Source organism: Rhinatrema bivittatum, chromosome 9, assembly GCF_901001135.1.
Source record: "Rhinatrema bivittatum chromosome 9, aRhiBiv1.1, whole genome shotgun sequence".
NCBI classification, from domain to species: Eukaryota; Metazoa; Chordata; class Amphibia; order Gymnophiona; family Rhinatrematidae; genus Rhinatrema; species Rhinatrema bivittatum.
In genome coordinates, this window is record NC_042623.1 from 17,041,702 (window position 1) to 17,065,936 (window position 24,235).

The following is a 24,235-nucleotide window of genomic DNA, read 5'->3' on the forward strand; positions in this document are numbered from 1 at the left end:
GAGGTAGTAAAACCAACGCTCTCTTCCTCCGAGAACAATCGATAGGAGCAGCAGCGCCATTAAAAACCGGGTCCCTGCCCGCGGGGGCTGCGCATCCCGAGCCGCCCCGCGCGCTCAGCGCGGGACCCAGAACTCACCGCGATATGGCCGCCTTCCCCCGTCAGGTAGGTCTTCACGTCTCTCAGGGCGGCTAAGGCACATTGCCTGCAGTGGAGAGAGAGGAGAGAGATATCGGGGGGGGTCAGCCTGGCAAGGGAGCCCTGCAAGACTCAAGATTTAAGCCTGCGCCAGCCCGACGCCCGGCGCCACGGGACCTCGAGGCCGTGAACGGCTGCGCGCCTGGGTTCGGAGGAGCCTGCGCTCTCTCTATCAGTGAAAGCTGGGCAGCCGGTCTCTAACCCCCGTCGCTCCGGGAAGAGCTTACTTTCTGACTCTCATGGCCCCCTCGTTGTCCGGGCGGAAGAAGTCGTAGGAGCTGTAGTGTCTCACCGCCTCCCGGCGATACTCCCCCACGTTGAAAACTGCAAGGGAGAAGAGGGCAATTAGAACAGGCCGCCACGTGGCAGACAGCTGGCACGTTCACCGGGGGGGGGGGGGGGGGGGGCAAGCATCTCGCTACTAGCAACTGGGCGCGGAGGCACTGGGAGGCTAAGAGACTTGCCCAAGGTCACACGGAGGTCACAGCAGTTTGGTTCGGCTTAAAAAAAAAATAATATTTTTTTTTAAAGGGCTCAATTCCCCTCTCTGCCCGTGGCCTCACCTTTGGTTGGCACGCCGACCCAGTTGAGGTAGCGCGTCAGCTTCTTGGAGATGTACGTCTTCCCGCGCGCGGGCAGGCCCACCATGACGATCACGGTGGGCGAGTTGGTGAGCTGCGGCCCGCAGGCTGAAGGGAGAGAGAGAGAGAACCCGTCAACGCGAGATCATTGTTAAACGCACAGTTACTTTCAGGCACCAAACCTGACGGGAGCGACCCAACCCCTCCCGGGCAAGCACGGTCGTCCTCAAAAAACTGGCCTGGCATGAATCCCACCCCCCACCCCCCCGCGTACATTGCATCGGGTATTCCTGGCTCTCTGAGGGAGCGGCGGCACCCGACACCTTCGCCGGCCACGCGATTCGATCCGAGTCAGAAAATGCTGACTCACAACACGAAAGAGGTGAATAATGCTGGGGGGGGGGAAAGCATCTACAACCCCCACCCGTGAAGGGCACCCAAGAAGCCGGAGAACATCCGAGACGCGTCACGTCCGAGGGAGGGCACGGATTACCCCAGTCAGAGTCCTGAAGGGCTCCCAGCACCCCAGGGTTAAAGCCACTGCAGAATCCTCCCCCTCCCAAAAAAAAAAAAATCCAGGTAACGCCACCTTAGTTTGGACGTCAGTTCTCCACACACCCAGATTTCACTCCTTTCGTTTATTTAAAGTGCTCACATACCGCCCCCTCCCAGGACGGTTCCCAATATAAAACATAACATAAAATCAATAATAGAAAACAAATACCATTAAAATTAAAGTAAATTCAAATAAAAATAATCATAAAAATGAAAAATAAATACGTAGTAAACTAAAACATTAAAGAAGCCAGAGGCGAGAGAAGCAGAGAAGAGGCGCTGGAAAGGGAGCAGGGAAAAGCAATGGTACTGGGGGAGGAAGGGGGAAGTCGTTTAGAAAAACGTTCATCAGGAAAGGCTCGTTGGAAGAGAGGGGCTATTAGTGCCCTTATTTTAATTCCTTCGTGTCCGTTATGAGGCAGATGTGCGCGGGGAGGGCGCTCCAGGTGATGGGGCCTGCGATAGAGAAGGATCCCTCTCTCCCGCGAGGACCACCCTGGTAACATTCAGGAGCAGGTATTCGCAGCAGCGTTTGATCCTGGGATCTCGGGGACACCAGGAGGAGAAATCTAAACGCAAGGTAAGGTGAGTCAGCAGTTTTGTTTTTATTGTGGATTAAGTTACGACTGATGGCGAGCAACGGAGACTGAAATCCACGAGGCCAGCCAGGGTCGCCAGGAGCCTGTGTCTCGCGGCGGGACCTCTCCCCCCCCCCCCCCCACACCTGCAAACATCAAGGCAGAGGGGCTGGCTGGGGGGGCCGCACACCCGCTGCATCTTATCTCTGTAGCGCTATCAGACATAGCGATGCATGCAAGAGAGTCCCCCTCCCCTGTAGAGCTTACCAATATTTCAGGAAATCACAGGAAGGGGAAAAAACCAAACCATGGCCAAAATCCACAAGGCTGTGATCATACAGAGCCAGCGTTAAAGGTGCAAAAGCAGCCCAAACAAGGTGGGGGATCTGAACATGGCCAGAGAGGGAGCTCAGGAAGGCTGATCCAGGCGCACAAGACGGAAAGAGCCGGCAATGGAGAGAAGCGGAGTGTGCAGGGGGAGAGAGGGAGAGGATTAGGGGAGCAGAAGCTGCGGGAGCCGACAGGAAACCTACATGGAGGGGATTAGGGGAGCAGAGCTGCGGGAGCTGACAGGAAACCTACATGGAGGGGATTAGGGGAGCAGAGCTGCGGGAGCTGACAGGAAACCTACATGGAGGGGATTAGGGGAGCAGAGCTGCGGGAGCTGACAGGAAACCTACATGGAGAGGATTAGGGGAGCAGAGGCTGCGGGAGCAGACAGGAAACCTACGGGGTGAGGATTAGGGGAGCAGAAGCTGTGGGAGCTGACAGGAAACCTACATGGAGAGGATTAGGGGAGCAGAAGCTGCGGGAGCTGACAGGAAACCTACATGGAGAGGATTAGGGGAGCAGAAGCTGCGGGAGCTGACAGGAAACCTACATGGGGAGGATTAGGGGAGCAGAGGCTGCGGGAGCTGACAGGAAACCTACGGGGTGAGGATTAGGGGAGCAGAAACTGCGGGAGCTGACAGGAAACCTACGGGGCGAGGATTAGGGGAGCAGAAGCTGCGGGAGCTGACAGGAAACCTACATGGAGAGGATTAGGGGAGCAGAAGCTGCGGGAGCTGACAGGAAACCTACGGGGCGAGGATTAGGGGAGCAGAAGCTGCGGGAGCTGACAGGAAACCTACGGGGCGAGGATTAAGGGAGCAGAGGCTGCGGGAGCTGACAGGAAACCTACATGGAGAGGATTACGGGAGCAGAAGCTGCGGGAGCTGACAGGAAACCTACGGGGCGAGGATTAGGGGAGCAGAGGCTGCGGGAGCCGACAGGAAACCTACGAGGCGAGGATTAGGGGAGCAGAAGCTGCGGGAGCTGACAGGAAACCTACATGGAGAGGATTAGGGGAGCAGAAGCTGCGGGAGCTGACAGGAAACCTACGGGGCGAGGATTAGGGGAGCAGAGGCTGCGGGAGCCGACAGGAAACCTACGAGGCGAGGATTAGGGGAGCAGAAGCTGCGGGAGCTGACAGGAAACCTACATGGAGAGGATTAGGGGAGCAGAGGCTGCGGGAGCCGACAGGAAACCTACGGGGCGAGGATTAGGGGAGCAGAAGCTGCGGGAGCTGACAGGAAACCTACATGGAGAGGATTACGGGAGCAGAAGCTGCGGGAGCTGACAGGAAACCTACGGGGCGAGGATTAGGGGAGCAGAGGCTGCGGGAGCCGACAGGAAACCTACGAGGCGAGGATTAGGGGAGCAGAAGCTGCGGGAGCTGACAGGAAACCTACGAGGCGAGGCGGCTGTACGTCCCCACCGGTGCCGCTGAATTATGGACGGACCGTAGGGGAGAGGGGGGGTGGGTCGCTGGGAGACCTGCGAGGAGCAGGGTGCACTCTAAGCAGGAGGCGATTGATAGTGTCCTAGGAAAGGGAGGGATCTCTCACACAGAAACAAGTTCTTAGAGCCCCTTTGGATAAAAAAAAAGACTTCGATCTGCAATTAACGAGCCGGAACAGCTCTGCTCTCTACGAAGAGGACCCCCTCCCCCACCTGTAACCATCGGCACCTGATCTACCAGCAAGGCCAACCTCTCCCCCCCCCCCCCCCCGACAGATTAACCCCATCAGAGCCGCGACATCAGGCCCCCGCTTTGTCGGCAGTGATCAAGGACGGGCGAGAGGCGCGCGCAGTGCGGCACCAGAGACGGACGCTGTCCGGAGGGCGGCTACTAAAGTGGTCAGTGGCCTTCGCTGTAAAGCACATGGGGGGGACAGACTTAAAAGATCTAAACATGTACACCCCAAAGGGGAGGGCTGGGATAGGAGAAAGACATTTAAATAACTCAGAAATATCAACGTCTACTGAACGAGATCTGCAGCCTGGAAAGGAGGCTCTGGAACCGGGGGTCACGGGAAGAGGGCGAAAGGTGACGCGCCACACCGGGGCCAGACCCAAGGTCCGTCCAGCCCCAGCGGCGGCCGAGGCACAGGAGGGTGGCGGGTGCATGGAACGGCCTCCCAGGGGGAAGTAAGGACTGGGATCCCCTGCGCTTGTCCCGGGGTCTGGGAGGGAGTGGCAGGGACTGTGCAGTTATGGGGGGGGGGGGGGGGGGGGTCACTCGGCCTTTTTCTGGCAGGTTTCTATGCTTCAACTGCTGCGGTCTCTTTTCAAAGTTTTACTCCATCCTCCTGATCTTATTCTCAGGTCTCCTTTCTTTCTGTCGCCAAAAACAAAAAAAATTTTTTTTAAAAAACTACTACATTTCCACTTTTTCTTTTTTAAATAAAATGGTAAAAGGGGGCTATGGCCCCTTTTAAAAATCCCCTTCCCCCGACTCTGCTCGTCATCTGGCTCCTAGGATGACAGTAGGCGTGGTACGGCCGCGACGAGCAGATTCATGACGGCGGGAGCATTTAAACACTGCTCTCTCTCTCCCCCGATTTCTGAAACAAAAGAACCCAAGAGAATTCCCACGCGAGTGTTTTAGTCGCCCACTGAATGAGCACAAAAAGGTTTTCTCCTAACACTGTCACTGCTTTTCTTCTGTTTTAAGGATTAGTCACTGCGACCTTGTTAAATGTTTCCTCACATCTGGAAACATCTGCTTCTCTTACAAACGATTTTCCTTCTGATTGGAGAGAAGGGGGCGAGAAGCCCATCATGGGCATTCAGGCTCGCGCCAGCGTCCCGTGGAAATTGTTTTTTTTTATTCCCATCGCTGGCTGTCAATACCGCTCTGTTTAGCCACCTGCCGACTTCAAGCTTCGTCTGGCTGTTTATATGGGAAAGAAAAAAAAAACAAACCCAAGCGTCACCCCCAGAGAGGAAAACCACCAGAGAGGGATTTCTAAAGCCAGAAAGAGATCAGGGAAACCACTGCAAAACCTCAGGAAGTGCTTAGGCTGATCTGCTGAATCCTACTAAAATCAGACGCTGGAAAACTGGATTTGTATCATGGGATGGAGGAAGGAGGAGGGGGGGGTGTGCGTGCGCCCGGGGACTGGACCGCCTTCCAGTGGTGGCTCCTCTCTGTGCTCGGCAGAGGTGGGGGCGTGAGAAACGTGCATCTCTCCGCCACCCTCATGGACCACTGGGAAGGCGGGCACCAGCCAATCTCTTGGATGTGGCATTCTGCTTCCCTGTAAACCCTGCTCGCCGTTACAGAGAGAGAGCAGACTGCAGTTACGTGGTAAATTATTCTGATCATGCCACAAGAAGGGGGGGGGGGGGAGGGAGGGGGAAGGGACGTGTGTGTGCTCCTCCAGACTCCTGGTTTTGCTCTTTTTTTCCCTCAAGGCATACAAAAAGTAAAATGGTCAAATGCATCGCTGTCTGCTTTTGTTGGCTGCACCGACTCACTAGTGCAATCCGCACTGGGTGTCAATAAAAGGTATCTTCATTGTGCGGACAAATGACGACAATATCACAAGCAGTCACTGGGAAGGCGTGATCACGAATTAGGCAGACACATTAATGCCGAGGAGTGTGTTTGACCTCACCGGGAGAGTTTAATCTAAGTTCACCAGTTTCCAGATGTTCAGCTGGTGAAACATGGTCACCGGTGCAGGGTGACACTGACCCCCCCCCCGCAGGCAAATCTCTCAGAGCTGCTGGAAGCAAGAAGGAACCGCTGGCTACAGCTGCACATCTGGAATCTCCTCTCCCATCCCCTTGTTAGCAACGCTGCCTGGAACAGAAAGCCACTGCTGCTAGTAACACCTTTCAAAAGAAACGTCTTCTACACTTTTTTTTTTAAAACATTAACACACAGAAATCTTAAATAAAGGCCCTCTGGGGTTTATCCCAGACAGAAGTCCTCCAGGGCAATGGGGTGAGGGTGGCCCCCTTCCCCTCCAGGCTGTTTCCCAGGTCAGTGGCTCGCCACCCCCCCCCCCCATCTGTTCTCCAGCCTCCCCCTCCCCGGGACAGAGATGCAGCCTCCCTGCCATTGCTACAACGACAGCATCCTCTGTGTGCCCCCGGAACCTTCCTGGTATTCCACATCTTATTCAAATAATAATAATAATAATAATAATAAACGAAAGTGCAAGGACCGGAGGCCGCAGCGCCACCAAGCGGCCAGAGGGAGGCGCTGCTGGATGTAGCTCTCTCACCGCTAGAGGGGGCTCTTCACAAAGCTGCTGCAAGCAGCCAAGCCATTCGGTACAATGTGGGCTCCCGCAAGCATCCATCCCGCTTGTCGTGTACAAGATGCAGCCCTGCCTTAAAGTGACAGGACGCGCCCCCCCCCCCCAAAAAAAAACACTTTTTTTTTTTAAATGCCACCGATTCCATCACTTTAACATAGTGGGAAAAGGAGAGGTAGCGCCGTGCGCCTCTTCAGCAGCGGAGAACATGCTTGCGACGTTTCTCCTTTGTATTCTACTGCAGTCATCACTCAAAAGCAATCGGGCATTAACCCTCCCATAATCTCTTTATGGCCCTGGACCGTAAATAAATTGACACTAGATTAAGACTGCAGGCCAATGACGACTTTGATAACCGCCCCTGCCCGCTAACATCACTTTGATTTCACTTTCACCTCAACAACCTGGATCGAGGCAATAGGCTCCCTCCCAATTCCTGCCAGGAGCATCAGCCCAAAGCAAACCAGAGGTGGCACAGCCGAGCTAGGCACAAGATGCTGGCACCCCGCGGACCTGCCCGGGGGTCATGCCAGCCAGCAGGGGCCATTACAGAAGGCTCCCTGCACAGCCGCGTGCAGACGCAACTCGGCAACCCCGTCCGGCACAGCTCCGCCGAATGCCAGAAAGAGCCTGGAGCCCAGGGATCGGGAAAAGGGAGGGCACTGGCACCTGGAGCGAGGAAGAAATCCGGGAAGGGAGCAGCCTAAATACCCCAAGCCCGGCATAAAGGGGGGCAGAGAACGAAGTGCAGAGGGAGAAGAACGTGCATGGGAGGGGAGAGACCTGGTGCTCGCGGACGGAGGGGGATCTGGGCGGGGAGAGGCGGTACTGAAGGGGAATCAGGCGATGCGGAGGGGGGGGGGGGGCGGTCTGGGCGGGACCGACGGCCGCCCGTATCCGATGCTCGGCGGCCCTTACTCACAGGTGCGGGGCAGCGCGGGGCAATCATCCCTCGGGAGCCAGATCTTCTGGATGCGGTTCTGGGTCAGCTCCATCGGCATGGCTGCGGCGCGGAAACCCTCGCAAAAACCCGCAGGGAGGCAACAAAAAAATCCGGCAGAGAAGGAAAAATAAAGCAGTAATGAAGAACAGCGGAGGTGAAAATGCACGGGAGGGCTGGAAGCTGCGCCGCTCCCCCAGTGCCGTGCACGATTCTCCTCTTCTCGGCTCCCACTAAGCCGGCTCTCGGCGCCCCGGCCGGCAAAAAGGCAACCTGGCTGCTGTGACGTCAGCCGGTGGGCGGGGCCCTGGAGGGATTTTTCTCACGGCCGGGGGGTGGGGGCGGGGCCTGACTTTATCCCACTGCCGCCACCCAGCGGCCAATCGCCGCAGACACCGCACCAGGACTGTGCGCAATATTAATACAAAGAACCCGCACGGGAATCATTTTAAGAAAAAAAAACAAAAGGTGTACGATTCCTGCTTTCAGAAGAGTTTTCAGCGATAAGGGGGAGTTCATGGATTTTAGTTCAAACCGATGTTTAATATTAAACTGTAATGGGGGATCATTTTAACATTAGGGAGTAGTCAGTCCTGTTAGACAGGAATAAAGTTTTGACCGCTCGGACATTTTTATTGTTAAATTCTTACTCCAGATGTTGTCTGGACAATTGTACTGCATTTCATTTTCCACAATGCAGAATAACTAGCAATGTATACTCAGTATCCCCCCTCCGTCCCTTCAGCAGATCGATCGACTCTGAAATAATCTGTATCCCCATAAAAGCTATTACCTGCTGCGGTATTTGAGCAGTATTCGTACAGCAGTATTTAAAAAAAAATATTTACATAATCGCAAATCTCGAGCAGAAACACATTTTAGGGTTCGAGTAATCTGATAACTCTACAGGCATGTGTCAATTATAAAGTGTAAGTGCATTTCCCCAAATAAAATCCAATAGTGCGCAGATACGCCACAGGTTGAAATAGCAACAAATCAGATCCCCATTTGTGCACATTTTTTTGTTATTATGATTATTATTATTACAAAATCTGACATTTTTTTGAGATGTTCTCAAATCCTGGCTCGGATGAGAGTAAGGGATGGAGGTTAAGGGGGTGGTTGCGGGCATTAGAAATTCAAAAAAAGATCCCTTTCCCCACGCCAACCGCCCGTCCCGGGGCACGTCCCACACGTCCCGCGGAGAAGGAGGGAGAGCAGAATCCCACTCCCCACCCTTCCCAGTGCAAGCCCCGCCTCCGCTGGCACGCGGCGGGCAGCGGCCTCTTCCGGGCTCCGCAGGCTCCCTGCACGCGCTGAGAGCGTGCTCCCCCTCCCCCCTCCCTCCCTCGTGCCTGCGGCGCGTCCGGAGCTCCGATCGCGGCTAATTTTATTCTCTCTCTTTAAATCGGCCCCGAGTGACCCCCCTGAAAACTCAGCCCCGTGGCACGAGGACCCTGGCCGCCTCCTTGGTAACATCGCAAAGAGAATACTTTGCACGGTGCTCAGTCAAACGCTAGCCTTCCGCTAGATTGTTGCGCACACTGGGTAAATAGCGTTTAAAAGGCGAATGAAATTAAAAAAAAACCCACTCGTTTAAGTCTCTATCCGTTACCAGTCCACAATTGTAACTCGCTCGTGTGTGAACAGATCTCTCCCGGCCGTTCTCCCCCCACTTCTGAGCTCTAACCTCACATTCAGGAATGGTTCCCCTCTCAAACCATTCCCCAGTCCGCGGTATACGGGGGCACCGTGCCAAAAACTAGAAGGAAACGTGAAATCTTTGAGGCTATTCATGTCTTGTATTTTGTTTACACGCTGTTGCTTACACATCTGGGACCAAAACACCCAGCCAAGTATTTAAAAAATGCATTCTTTTATAACTCTTCGTTATTTTTCACTTCTTCGATATTATGCATTAGCAGTGATACTGTACAGATTCCGCGTTAAGTTAGGGGACAAAGCTGCAAAGCGCTGTCCCCCTCCTCCCCTTATGACCTTGAACAAACGCTTAACCTCTAGCACTTAAATGATAAAGGGATCTAGTTAGCATGTGAATTACCATGTACAGCGCGGTGTACACGGCTCCTGGCCCTAGTTATAAACAAGTTGACTGGCTTACAGTTGGTTTTCCCAAACATTACTCCACTATAAATAGTAGGGCCCTCTGACGTTCCTGATCTCAGCTGTTTCTCTCTGTTTGCTGACTCACATTTTGCTCAGACCTTGAAGTCGTTCACACGGTAAAAGCAAGCAGTGCAGCGTTTGTAGAATAAATGCTTCGGGGGCAGCTGACGTGTGCAAACACTATGGACACAACTGCAAATAGTTTAATAGAAAGTTTTAAGAAGGGGATTTAATTTACCATCTGAGGGTCTTGACTTGGTTGAAAAGCTCCCACAGAGCACGGACCTCCTTCAGGCCTGGATTTACACACAGGCCTGTGCCTAGGGTGGCACAATTTTGGGAGGGGGGGCGGCAAATGTCCTACCTCCTGTCCCAGACCTCCCAACTCTTTCCCCCCAGATTCAGGGACTCTGCGCCAGCGATGTGACCCTCCCGACCTGAGGAGGCCTGGAGAAACAGACAGGGACGCGGACATGGGAGGTGGGAAAAAAAAACAAAAACGCCAGTCTTCATTGCAGGCTCCCATCCCTCACCGCTGATCCTAGGGCACAGTTCTCCTAACCCTGTCTCTTCAGCAGAAAACCAGATTCCAATTTAATGAACCAGAGACGTCCCACGTGAGCTTTGCAAGGCCACCCGAGATGCCCCAAGGAAGGGGGCCCCCGTGGGCAGCGTTCCCTGGAAGCCGTGGCGTGCACAGGAAAAGGAGAACAGGATGGTGCTTTCAAGAACACAGAGCACAAATTTGCACACACACAACCCACAAAGGTTTAGAGGGAACATTGCAGGGGGTGAGCTCGGGTGCAGCCTGGTCTCTTGGATAACTTTTGTGTCGGGTCTTTCTCTGTTTGGGCACCGGGACATTCCTTACACTTCTCGTTCACGGCCTTGCACGCGATGGTGCCCTGTACGGGTGTGGAGGGCATTGGCGCAGAGAATAGAGTTATTCTGCAACCAGAGGTGCGATGGACATCCATCCGAAAGAGAGATAAACCTGCTTCCTGGAGGTCCCCAGCGCCAGTAGTGCAAGGCACGCCCACCCACCTCTCAAAAGCATGGCGCGGAGGGAACGAAAGGCACTACACAGATGAAAACTACCATGAATAACGTCGCCAACGGAGGGCTGGAGGGACGTGAAGATAGCACGGACACAAAAGTTACTGAAATGGATATAGCAAGCTAGATGGGGCATGCAGGGTCAGGGGGTGCCCACAGGGTCCATGCAAGCAAGCTTTGGCCAGGCGTCTGTCATGGGTGGTACTGGAATATGCTGCCTTCTCCTGCCGCTGAACGTGTGAAGGAGGAGTCCTTCCAAAGCACAGAGGCTCTGGCACCTGGGAGCTGCACCCCAGGCTTAAGTCGAGTTTCTGGACCTGGTGGTTAGATGTGATGAGTTTTACGGCCTTAGTGATGTCGGGATGTGATAAGTTCCTTTGGATACTTGTGAGCGATGAGTATCATTTGAATCATTTATAATTTATTTTACTCTTTTTATAGTGTAGTGACATTTTTAACACAACAGAATTTTGTATCAGGTTTTGTTCTGTGTCGATTTAACTTGTCCTGCACTGAAGAGGAACAAACACCTCTTCCCCAGTGTGGCCCATGTTAACGTGAAACTGCGATCACTCTCTCCTGTGCGCAAGAAGGTACCAGAGACCCTCCCTCCCCCCCTGAGTCCAGCTCGCATGACGCTTGCGTGTTCAGCAGTGCAAGGAAGTCTCGCACTTTCCTCAGACACGCCGACGCCTGAAAATGCCGGGGAGGGCAGCCGGGATCTGGAGAAAAGGGACCTTGCAGGGGACAGTCAGGGGATAAAGGGGTTGCTTTGCTAGTCAAATAGGAGAGAAGCTCCCCAAGGTGGCCAGAAAGTACCCTTTATTTGGAGGCACTGTCCCTCCTCTGCTCGCGGGATGACAGATATCCCTTTCCCGCACAAAAAGTTCATCCAGCTCAGTACTGAACTGTAAAAAAAAAAAAACAACTCAGAGCGGCTTACAAAAGAACCATTATCCTCGCAGCAAAAAAGCTACTTCTCGTTACTCACCGTGAATGCCAAGAAGAGCTGTTCAGGATTCATAAAAGACCTCCTCCAAGCGATTGCCAAGTGCGGCGGTCCACAAGCAGGAAAGCTTTGCCCGCCCCTTCGCCAACAAAATCTTGACGCTCCGCCCCAGAATCTCTAGACAGTCCAAACCAGCAAGATCTCCGGCACCCACCACCACCACCCCCCTCTCACCGTCAAGAGCTCTTAACGCAACCAGGCCACCCTCTCTCGCTTCCAAGACGTCTCTGGTGACCAAGCTGGGGTGGGGGGCGGGGGGGTGTCCAACTCGACCCGACACCATCCATGTCGTCACGCGTGCACCTCCGCTGGATTAGACAACTACGCCACTACTGCAGTCGCAATAACTCAGCTCCGATCCTCCATGCTTTAATCACCAGTCGGCTAGATTATTGCCACGCCCTATTCAATGGTCAACACTGCAACATCTACAACTCGTACAAAACACCGCTGCCAGACTCTGGGCAGGCACCAAAACTTCAGGGCATACAGGGTCCATCCTAAATGATCTACACTGGCTCCCCCCCGGAAGCCAGGATAAAAATCAAGATGCTCCGTCTCACCTTCAAATGTATAAACAAACCGGCCCCGGAGGATCCCTCGCAGCTCCTGACACCCTACACCCCCTTCTAGAGAGCTCCGCTCTTCACCGATGGCCCTTCTGGTTCCCCCTGCCCAGGCTGCTGCAAAACTGTCCAGCGCAAAACAGAAAACCTATGCTCCCAGAATCTGGAATGAGGTTCCACGGCTCATTCTCCTTGAAACATTGAACCTTAACCTTCCAGAAGAAAAGCTAAAGCATGGCTGCTCAACCAGACCAGGCATTGAAAAGAAGCTGGCCCTAGAGACAGAATCTCATAATAAAAATCTTTTAAAATATACCTGAAGCAGGAAAGCCTAGGAGGGAGTTAGATAATCAAGGGGTTAAAGGGACACTTAGGGAGATAAGGCCATCACAGAAACACTGAATGATTTTTTTGCTTTGATGTTTACTGAAGAGGATGTTGGGGAGATACCTGTGCTGGAAACTATTTTCAATGATGATTCGGAAGAACCTATACAAATCACTGTGAAGCTGTAAGATGTAATAAGACAGACTGACAAACTAAAGAGTAGCAAATCACCCAGACCAGATGGTATACACCCCATAGTTCTGAAAGAACTAAAAAATAAAATTGCAGATCTGTTAACTGGTAATTTGTAACCTTTTGTTGGGATCTTCCATTGTGCCTGAATACTGGAGGGTGGCCAGTGTGACCCCAATCTTTAAAAAGGGTTCCAGGGCTGATCCAGGAAACTACAGACTGAATTTCAGTGCCAGGAAAAATCATGGAAACTATTCTAAAGAACAAAATCACAGAACATGTAGAAAGATATGGTTTGATGGGACACAGCCAGCATGATTTTACACAAGGGAAATCTAGCCTCACCAATCTGCTACTTTTTTTTGAAGGGGTCAACAAACATGAGGATAATGAGCAGGTGGATGTAGTGATTTGGATTTTCAGAAGGTGTTGATAAAGTGCCCCATGAGAGACCCCTAAAAGAACAAAAAATTAATGGGATAGGAGGCGATGTCCTTTCGTGGATTGCAAACTGGTTAAATGGAAACAGAGAATAGGACTAAATGGTCAGTTTTCTCAGTGAAGAAGGGTAAACAGTGGAGTGCCTAAGGGATCTGTACTGACTTGGAAAGGAGAACAATGAATGAGGTGATCAGATCTGTAGACAACACAATATTATTCCAAGTTGTTAAATCACAAGCAGATTGTGAATAATTGCAGGAGGACCTTGGAAGACTGGACATTTAAAATGGCAGATGAAATTTAATATGGACAAGCGCAAAATGATCCACATGGGGAAAAGTAACCCACACGATATTAGGTTCCATATTAGGAGTTACCACCCAGGAAAAAGGACCTGGGCATCATAGTGGACAATACTTTGAAATCCTTGGTTCAGTACGCAACAGCAGTCAAAGAACAAACAGAATGTTAGGATTTATTAGGAAAGGAATGGAGGGATGGCTGAGGTGGGATATGATAGAGGTCCATAAAATCATGACTGGAACAGAAGGGGTAAATGTAAATTGATGTAATGTATTTTACTCTTTCAAAAAATATAAAGACTAGGGGACATTCCGTGAAGTTAGTAAATAGCACATTCAAAACAGATCAGAGAACACTTTTTTCACTCAATGCGCAATTAAGCTCTGGAAATCATTGCTGGAGGATGTGTTTAAGCAGTTAGCACAGCTGAGTTTAAAAAAAAAGGTTTGGACAAGTTCCTGGAGGAGAAATCAGTTAACTGTTATTAACCAAGTAGGCTTAAGAAATAGCTTCTACTTATCACTACAAGGCAGCAGCATGAGATTTATTTACTATTTGGGATCTTGCCAGGTACTTGTAACCTGTTTTGGAAACAGGGTACTGAGGTTGATGATGGACTCTCAGTCTGACCCAGGATGGTAAATTCTTATGTTTACCCAGTTGTTACAAAGTAAGCTGTATTCTCTGCAGGACAGAGTTACTAGAACTCTCCTCAGTCTTCCAACCCTTGCTTCCCCGTACTGCCTCTCACTTCCTGGCTTAACATAAGAACATAAGAAATTGCCATGCTGGGTCAGACCAAGGGTCCATCAAGCCCAGCATCCTGTTTCCAACAGAGGCCAAAACCAGGCCACAAGTACCTGGCAATTACCCAAACACTAAGAAGATCCCATGCTACTGATGCAATTAATAGCAGTGGCTATTCCCTAAGTAAAATTGATTAATAGCCGTTAATGGACTTCTCCTCCAAGAACTTATCCAAACCTTTTTTGAACCCAGCTACACTAACTGCACTAACCACATCCTCTGGCAACAAATTCCAGAGCTTTATTGTACGTTGAGTGAAAAAGAATTTTCTCCGATTAGTCTTAAATGTGCTACTTGCTAACTTCATGGAATGCCCCCTAGTCCTTCTATTATTCAAAAGTGAAAATAACTGAGTCACATCTACTCGTTCAAGACCTCTCATGATCTTAAAGATCTTAAAGGCTTGGAAGAGGGGTTGTCACTTCACCCACCCCCAGTCAATTGAATGAGCTGATCCTATACAGGTTTTGCCCCACTGCATGCATGGATCTCTAGTTCAGATCGTCCCATTGATTTATGTCACAAAATCAGAATACATGCTGGACTGGGGCCAAAACAGGATCAGATCAGCTAATTTAGTTGATCTGAGGTGAGGTGGCAGAAAAGAGGACCCAGAGGTGGAACCAGAATCAATCACTACTATTCATCATTTGTAAAGCACGACTAGATGTGTACTAGTCCTGGGGGAATTCTGCCTAACTGCAGAGTTTGCACAGAAATCCCACCCTGTGCAGAATTTGGCGAAGATGGAGGAGGCCCCGGCGAGCCGCGAGCAGAACCCGTCCCACTCGCGTTGAAGATGAAGGCACTGGCAAAGATGGGCAGGCCCCGGTGAGAGTGTGTCTAGAGGGGTGTGTGTGTCAGACTGCAAGCCTGGGGGGGGGGGGGGGGGGGGGGGTGAGAGAGAATGTGTGAGGGTGCGTGAACGTGGGTGCCAGAGAGAGGGAGCCTATGTGAGGAGATTGTGAAGGAATGTGTATGTGTCTGAGAGATTGGGAGCTGGTGCATGAGAAAAATGAACTGTGTATATGTGAGGTGCTTCTTTGTAACGGGCCGATACAGTAAAAACCGCGGAGGTCCCGAAAGTTACAAAAGTAAAAAAAAAAAAAAATTTGAAGTTGGCCTGCGGCAAAAGGAGGCGCTAGGGACACTAGCGCGTCCCTGGCGCCTCCTTTTGGACCGGAGCGGCGGCTGTCAGCAGGTTTGGCAGCTGACGCTCAATTTTTCCGGTGTCGGTTCTCGAGCCTGCTGACAGCCACGGGCTCGGAAACCGGACGCTGGCAAAATTGAGCGTCCGTTTTTCGAGCTGTGGGCCGACTTCAAATTTTTTTTTTTTTTTTTTACTTTTGTAACTTTCGGGACCTCAGACTATCGCCATGATATTAAATCAGAGGGTGCACAGAAAAGCAGTTTTTACTGCTTTTCTGTGCACTTTCCCAGTGCCCGAAGAAATTAGCACCTACCTTTGGGTAGGCGCCAATTTCTGAAAGCAAAATGTGCGGCTTGGTTGCACATTTTGTTTTCTGAATTGCGCGGGAATACCTAATAGGGCTATCAACATGCATTTGCGTGTTGCGGGCGCTTTGAGGTTCGAGGGATTGGACGCGCGTTTTCGGCCCCCTACTGAAAACGCGTCAAAACCGCGAATCCAATGGCGGGTTAACAGTGCGCTCAGTCAGGGATTGTGTATGTGTGAGAGAGAGAGACATAGGTAGCCTGTGTGAGGATGTGTGTGTGAGAGAGAAAGGGAGCTTGTGTGGGTGTGTATGCAAGAGAGAGGGAACCTGAATGAGGGGATGTGTGTGTGTGTGTGCGAGAGAGCCTGTATGAGGGGATGTGTGTGTGAGAGAGTGAAGGAGCCTCTGAGGGGGTGTGTATGTGCACTAGAGAGCCGGAAGCCTGTGTGTGAGAGGGAGGGACAGTGTGAGGGGCAGTACTGAGAGAGGGGTCAAACTCTGGGAGTGGAGATGAGTGGAAGGGGTTGAGCCTAGAAGTGGAGGGGAGAGATACTGGCAGGTGGAGGAGTTGGGGGCCTGAGAGGGCAAAGTGGCCAGAGGAGTAGGGAGAGAGAGTGGAAAGGACACTCTTATAGTGAATAAGACTTCCATGTATATTGTTATTTTGATCAATATAAAGTTTGCAGAATTTTAAGTTTCAGTGCACAGGATTTTAAATTTTTGTGTGCAGAATTTTAATTGGGGGGGGGGTGCAGAATTCCCCCAGGAATAATACACAGCTCTGTAGTGATATTCCTATTTGTGTCTTCTCTGAACCCAATACATCACCCTGACAGACACCAATAGATCACGGCATTCTATTATCAGATTAGCAAAAGGATCCCTGCAAGACTCCACCTGTTGTCCTCTTCGTGCTTTGTTGGAGCACGAGAATTGCCACATGAAAGGGTTTGTTTTTTTCTTCCAGCATTAAATCCATTTTGGGGGGGGGGGGCAGGATTTCAATAGCAAAGGAAAGTTACACTGCAGATGGTATTTTCAGAAGGGTCGGGGCACCACAGCCGGCAAGCATTGTGCACGGGGAGGGGGGGGGGCGGGGCTCGTGGTCCCTTCTCTCCCCGTTCTGTTCCCACGTGCGCGGGCTCTAGCGCAGCAGCCACCTCCCACGTGCCGTTCACGTGCGCACGCAGGCGGTGGCGCTCAGTCCTGCACGCGCCCCGCGGGAAGAAGGAAGACGCTGGCGGCGTGCGCGCACCCATGCAAAGCTGAGAAAGCAGCTCTCCCGCCGTCCCGCACATCAGATACCCGCTCCCTGCGCTGGACGTTTGCGCCCCCCCCCCTCCCCGTGTTCCTGCTGGGAGCCTGCACCCTTGGGTCTAAACAGCCTGGACAGCTTGCTGGAAAGGTCCCCCTTCAGGAGTCGCTTCCTGGCCTCTTTTGGTTAAGATGCAATGTGAGAGCCAAGCCATGAGCTGGAGGGGATGCGGGGGGTCGTCACTTCTTGGCCTGTAGGCCGAGCTAGAGAACGTCTACAATATTGGGGGATGGGTGGGGGAGGGTTTATGCCCTGCCACCCAACGCCATCAAGGACTCCATAACTTAACTAGCACCGTCAAAGCAATTAACCCTCCTCTTAAAATCACCCGCCTCAGGGTGTGGAAGGCACTCTGCTGACCCAATCCTCCCCCGAGTGCTTTATTGCTGTTGGGAAATGAACAGCAGAATTTTCCTAGTTCCTGCTTCCCCTATTTTATTACTGGCAAACGTTCCTCCTTCCTTGCGTGCAACGATTCACTGCACCAGGCATGGCAAGGCCAGTGGGACCACTGGAGGGGCCTGATGCCACTCACTGCGGCCCAGTGAGACAAGGAGCCCCTAGGTCACCCAATAAAGCAGTCCCGCCATGGCCTATTCTAGGGCTGCCCAAGGACCAATACAACTCTCAGATTTTTTTTTGGTTTTTCAGATGGTGCCCTAATCCAGATACTTTTTACATGCCGATCAGCTTTAAAAATGGGCTCCCTTAGCACTTATGTGGTTGGACTTTAGTTCTATCTCCGCATTGGGTCTTTCCCTCTTCAAGTTGGCTTACAGGGCCCTTGTAGGGGAGTCACAGTCATTGCAGAATGGCGACCCCCTAGTGCTTGGATTTAGGCCGCATCCCTGCAGGGTTTCTTACAGAGGAAAAGGGCTTTCCCTTCAGGCCAGGGCTAATTTGCAGGACATCCTTAATGAATATGCATGTCAACTATTTACATATGAGTTTCATTAAGAACCTAGTTAGTTTGCATACACTGGTTATCCAGCCCTGTTACTGAGCCTCCAGACAGGAATTGGGTATATAATAGTGCTACACTCTACACACTATACTGTGTGTGGCACAGCAGGCAGTAAACCCTCCAGCCCAGTGCCATGCTGAGCTGCTGCTTTAAAGCAGAGTGCCAGCCGAGATACAGCAGGATTAGAAAAGGTACAGAGAAGGGCAACCAAAATGATAAAGGGGATGGAACAATCCCCTTATGAAGAAAGGCTAAAGATGTTAAGAATCTTCAGCTTGGAGAAGAGACGGCTGAGGGGAGATATGAGAGAGATCTATAAAATAATGAGTGGAGTGGAACAAAAATGTTAATCAGTTGTTTACTACTGCAAAGAGTACGGGACACACAAAGTTACTAGGTGGTACATTTAAATCTAATAAGAGAAAATATTTTTTTTCTCAACACATAATTAAACAAATTCATTGCTGGAGAATGTGGTGAAAGCCTTTAGTATGGCTGTGTTTAAAAAAGGTTTGGACAAGCTCCTGGAGGAAAGTCCATAAATCATCATTAAGGTAGAATTGCAGGAATCCACTAATTATTGGGATAAGCAGCTTGGAATCTATCGACCCCTAGGGATCCTGCCAGGTACCTGTGACCTGGACTGACTGCTGTTGGAAATAGGATGCTGGGCTTGATGGACTGGTCTGACCCAGTATGGGAAATCTCATGTTCTTATGTCGATGACCTACAGGACTTCTGCATTACCTGGCTCGGCTCTCCCTAACCAGGCGTTTTGTTGAAGCTATCATCAGGCCTTGTTTGCTTTGGATCTGAACGATATTTTTGCTCAATAAGGTGTGTGAAAAGGCTGAGGTCAGCTCAGGGACACAGAGCAATCTTGAAACCCTCAAGCTTCCCGCTGGCCGGCACAGAGCCCTAGCAGAAGGGCAGGCGGATCTGGTAACGTCGCTGGCGGCATTGCGGCCATGGAATGTGCAGAGCACAGGGCCTCAGCCTGGACGGTCGTGGATGCTTTGCATGCAGCCATTGGTGATCAGCAGCAGAAATCAGATAGGAACCAGTGGAAACAGACAATTATTATTTTTTTTTTTACCTAACCAAACATTTGCCATACTGCTCCCGATCACCTGGGTATCTGTGATTCTTATTTCTGTAAGCAAAGTGGAGCTATGAGTCTGTACTGGGACCAGTGCCGTTTCACTTATTCCTTAATGAAAAGGGAGCAACAAGTGATGCAACATTTGCAGATGGCCCAGTGTTTCAGAAGTCACAACATTTTTTCACAATAGTTAAAAGCATGAGCTGACTGAGAAATTGCAGAAGGACCTTGCAAAACTTGGGAACTGGGCATCTGAATGGCGGATGATGCGCACAGGGGAAAAAGAATCCCAACTGCAGGTACACGATGCCGGGGTTGTGTACGAGGCATCACCACCCGGGAAAAGGACCTTGGAGTCATGATACGTTGAAATCCTCGGCTCAGGGTGCGCCGGCAGTGGTGGTGGTCAAAAAAAGCAAATAGAATGTTCAAACCCAAACAGAATAACTGAAAGTGATCGTATGGCACTGCACCAGTTACCAGGAACCAGCCAAACGTAATGAGAAACCAAAACGAAACGACACCAGGGCTCCCGAGGAGAAAAGAAGGTTGATCAGGGTAAAAGATCGCATTTTAGCGCTCGAAAATTCATACGACTTTGGATAAGCCAAAGAAATTAGCCAGGGGCGCGTACCCCATCCAACAAATCGGTCCACTCTCACCCTCCCTGCACTCCAGCTGATCCCCCTCCCCCTATTCCCTCCTCACTCGCCTCTCCACCCCTTCTCTCATATCCCACAGTCCTGCCCTTCTCACTCCCAGCTTCTCACTTTCATCCTCCAGTCAATCGTCTGTCATTCCCTTTCAGCCAAACCTATCCCTAGCCTCACCCCTACACCCTCACATCTCCCCCTCCCATCTGATCCCTCTTTTAAACCCCCCCTACCAGCTGATGCAGCCTCAAACAGCCCCCAACTCCAAATGTCCCTCTGGCCGGGGTCAGTGGGAACGTTTTCCCTGGGCAAATGGTGGGTGACAACTGGCGTGATTTAGAGGGCAGGCTGATGGCAGGGCCGCCGTTTTCCTCCCGCGCAGGTTCGGTGGTGAGCGAGGCGCGGTGGCAGTCCCCCCCCCCCCCCCTGCATGCTCGGCCCTCCCCAGGGCCTGAAGGTGACCTGCAAGCGGACGGTGCTCTGAGTAATGGAAAAAAAGTCATCCCGGGGCCTGTGAGCCAGTGCGAGCTCCCGACCCCTCCTTGCGCAGGGCTTCCCGTTACCCACCGGGAACTCGCGAGAGGGCCGCGTCCTGCCAGTGCGCGCTGGGTGGCGGGGACCCCATGCCGACTTCAGCTGTGGGTGCCGGCAGTGCTCTGCCATCGCGGACGCTTGTGACACTGGCTGCGGGGGGTTTCCCCGTTGCCTCTGCTCGCTTGTGTTTTCCCGCAGGGGCTGAAAGCTATTTTTGGGTTCTGCTGTTCATGTAGGGTTTATCATCCTTACTGTCTGGCAGGTGCTCTGCAGGTATTTGGGGGATGTGTTTCCCAAGCACCAAGAGCCCTGAGCTACACTGGTAAAACCGACCAGTGGCGGGGACAGAAGGCGGGGGAGCGGGCGTAATCCCGCTTCACAAACGTGGGGGCGAGGAGGCAGCGGGCAACTCCGGACCTGCTATCCTGACCTCGGTGGTGGGTACTAGGGGTGTGAATCGTGTGATCGATCGTCTGGCCCTTTGCCCTTATGTGACAGGGCAAAGGTAGCGCCGGCGCCATTTTGAAGATTGGCAATACAGCCCGCGTGCAGGAGGTCGCTCCCGGACCCCCGCTGGACTTTTGGCTAGTCTTGTGGGGGTCAGGAGGCCCCCCCAAGCTGGCCAAAAGTCCCTGGGGGTCCAGCGGGGGGTCTGGGGGTGATCTGGACGCGTGACGTCGGGAGCCAGGAACCAAAATGGCGCCGGCGCTACCTTTGCCCTGTCACATGATAAGGGCAAAGGGCCACCGGCGCCATTTCTCTCAACGCAGCTGTGGCCAGAGAGAGGGAGATTGCGTCGGGACCCCCCCACTGGACCCCAGGTAATTTAAAACATTTTGGGGGGGGTTCGGGAGGGTGGGGGATGTGTTTTAAAGGTTCGGGGTGGGTTTTAGGGTTTTTTTGGTGTGCCGGTTTTCCCGCGCCCTATTTAACGATACAATACAAATGCCCCTGACGATAAATCGGGGGCATTTGTATTGTATCGTGCACTCTTAACGATTTTGGATGATTTTAAAATTATCTGACGATAATTTTAATTGTTCAAAAATGATTCACATCCCTAGTGGGTACAGACAAGGAGACCAGGCACGCGCTCTCTTTTATATTTCATTTTATTTTCAGCATGCGCAAAAGTGACGCAGGGCGCGATAAATCGTGTTAACGCACGCTAACATGGAACAACGGAAAACAAAATTATTTTAGCCGCCCCCTCCACCCCAATGAAAACAACACAGCAGCTAGAAACAAGTCTGGAGCGGGACGGCAGGCAATGAAACACAAAAGAGAAGATCCTGGCAGACAAAACTCGCATCCTGACGGAAGAGGGCGTGGCTAACGCGTGCGCACACTAGTGAACGGGTTTTTTTTTTTGTGTGCACACTTTAGTCCCGATTCGAGTGGCACGCGAGTGCAAATCCCGTGCTAACCGAGCCATTATCCGCTCCACGCAGAGCGATGCGTAACCTTTATTCGTGTCGTCTTAATGCTCAACATTAAGTCCGAGTCAGAAGTGTTAGTCCATGGGGAGCGTCGTATGCTGCGATGTATTTGCACCGCACGCGATTTCTGAGCAGAAAACAGTTGACGCACATAATATTTTATGCACGCCCTTTGCACTCGTTCCTGGGTTAGCTTGCTTTATTAAACTCCTCCAACATTAGCTCGCTGTCAGGCCTATACAGTAAAGCGCGGCCGCGGTTACCCTGCTTCTAACCCGCTTTCTACTCACAATTTGGCCGCGTTAGTCCTACCCGCGATTCACTATCCCTTTTAACCCATCCTTACCGCCTCTTGAAATCAACGGGTAACCCTTTCCGCCCGCGGCATGTATATCAGATGTAAACGATCAGATTAGCTATTCCCTCCCATACAGTAACACGCGCCCCGATTATCACCTTTTTAAACCTGCAGTTTTGCCGCGTCTTTAATCTGCTAATTTACCACCTACCTCTACCCCTGCATTAGTGTGGAGCGTCAGGCAAGCCCCAGCAGAGAGACGAAATTTCACGGGCAAACTTTCCTGTGAGGCTTCAGCAGCCCGGGGCGGATCGGGCGCTCCCCATGCGAGGCGGCTTCCAGCAGCCCCCACCGGCAAAGGTGCATGAGCGCATGCAAATGATTGCTTCACTGTCTGAACCCTCACCCCCCGGGACAAGACATTTAGAGGAGCCAGGATCGGGCAAACTTTCCCCCAGCCCCCACTCACCTGCCCTGGCCGCGTCCGTGGGTGCCGGCCTCCGGAGCAGCCCCAGTCCTCTCTCCCCTCCTCCCGGGGGCAGCCAGCGGCGAGAGCGGCTTCAGCAGCCCGGGGCGGATCGGGCGCTCCCCATGCGAGGCTTCCAGCAGCCGGCGATGGTGAATGAGCGCACGCTGTGACCTGAGCGCCCGGCTGGACGTCCGAGGTCACGGCGTGCGCTCATTCACCATCGCCGGCGAGGGCTGCTGGAAGCCTCGCATGGGGAGCGCCCGATCCGCCCCGGGCTGCTGAAGCCGCTCTCGCCGCTGGCTGCCCCCGGGAGGAGGGGAGAGAGGACTGGGGCTGCTCCGGAGACCGGCACCCACGGACGCGGCCAGGGCAGGTGAGCGGGGGCTGGGGGAAAGTTTGCCCGATCCTGAAGCGTGGCTTTCCCGGTGCGTTGGATTTTAGGTTGGGCAGGCAAGAGTTTAGGCCGGCTGATACTTCTCTGATCCTTTTCTTTTGCTTTAAGTTGGGATCCACTTCCTGGTACCTGACATTTGAAATGACAGGTACCAGCGCACCCAGGATACTGTATAGGCGCCGTATAGCGCTCTATACAGTAAAATGGATTGCGCTTCATGGACGCGGCTTGCATTTGCGTGCCATTTAAATACAGTATCGAGCGGTATGTGATCCGGACTGTGCACGCGGCAAACGAGGGGGCGCCTGGCACTGCCGCACTTTTTCTACCCCGTCCGTACTGTATCGGCCCGTGTATCTGGAGTTACCTCCATTTTTACTGTGTGAATAAGGACAAGGCAAGCTAGAACTTAGTTCACAAAAAAGTGGTGGATGAGGGGGCGCAGTGGGTGCGGCCTCTCCGGTCGGTCTGGCTGTAGGGCCAGAGAGCTTGTAGATTGTGTGAGGAACCGACTGAAGCCACAGAACCCAGAGCAGCGGCTCCCAAAGCTGTCCTGGTGAGCCCAGGGGCCAGTCCGGGAGATCCACACCTAAATCAAAGAGCAGGTGGCAGAGAGCCACCCACCCACCCCTCCCCCAAAAGGAAACTTGCGCACGGTTCCTTTCAGGCCCCAGAGTCTTCTGCCAGAAAAGGCCACGGGTCGCCCTGGCATGTCAGAGTGGCTCCCCTATAAATAACTTAAAACCTCCAGAGCTGTAAACAAGAGAATTCATTTCCTTCCCCACCCCCACACCATCACCCTCAACAAGTCACCTAAGGTCCCTGTGTGCAAAAGATAAAGACAGTAAGCTCTCTGAGGCAGGGACACGGTAAGCACGTGAGCTCTCTTGTCCGGCTGTTGGCCTCCTTGATGGTTGCTTATCGAAGCGTGAATAGCATCGTTCAATTCAGAGGGGGCCTGGATCACTAGGGACCTTTGGAATGCTGATTCCCCCCCCCCCCCCCCGGGAGCCTCTCCCCCCTCCCAGTCACAAGTCGTAAATAATATTTCGACACGGTGACCCTTTACTGTACATGGGAGGGGGGATGTTCTTTCATGATTTGCCAACCCCTAAAGTACAGTCTGCTCCTATTCTCTGTCCCCTTCCTCGCTCACCCCTCCCTGGCTGCGTGCCCGGTGCCTCTCTCTCTCTCTCTCTCTCTCTCTCTGTCCGGCCAGTAAACAGAATTCTTGCCCGCTTATTTCCAGGTTAATGCTTATCAATTCTTGGGAAGTGCGAGTCTTGTCAGCGACACCGGGATCAGCTCAGAGTGCAAAACATGTTTACAGGAGGGCTGGAGA

The 24,235-nt window shown here is 52.3% G+C and overlaps 1 protein-coding gene across 4 annotated transcripts in view; it reads right to left on the reverse strand.

The window, feature by feature from the left end:
* Positions 1–24,235, reverse strand: part of PFKFB3 (6-phosphofructo-2-kinase/fructose-2,6-biphosphatase 3) — a 45,474-nt gene that overhangs the window by 15,744 nt on the left and 5,495 nt on the right. For 2 of the 4 annotated variants that reach the window (XM_029615824.1, XM_029615822.1), the window contains exons 1-4: positions 7,423–7,641; positions 761–886; positions 425–521; positions 138–204 (exon numbers count right to left, since the gene is read on the reverse strand). In XM_029615824.1, the coding sequence (XP_029471684.1) occupies positions 138–204; positions 425–521; positions 761–886; positions 7,423–7,501 (369 nt within the window). In that variant the 5' untranslated portion in view covers positions 7,502–7,641. Of the gene's footprint in view, positions 1–137; positions 205–424; positions 522–760; positions 887–7,422; positions 7,721–24,235 lie in introns of those variants that run through there. The other 2 variants (XM_029615826.1, XM_029615823.1) reach the window with 2 other exon arrangements.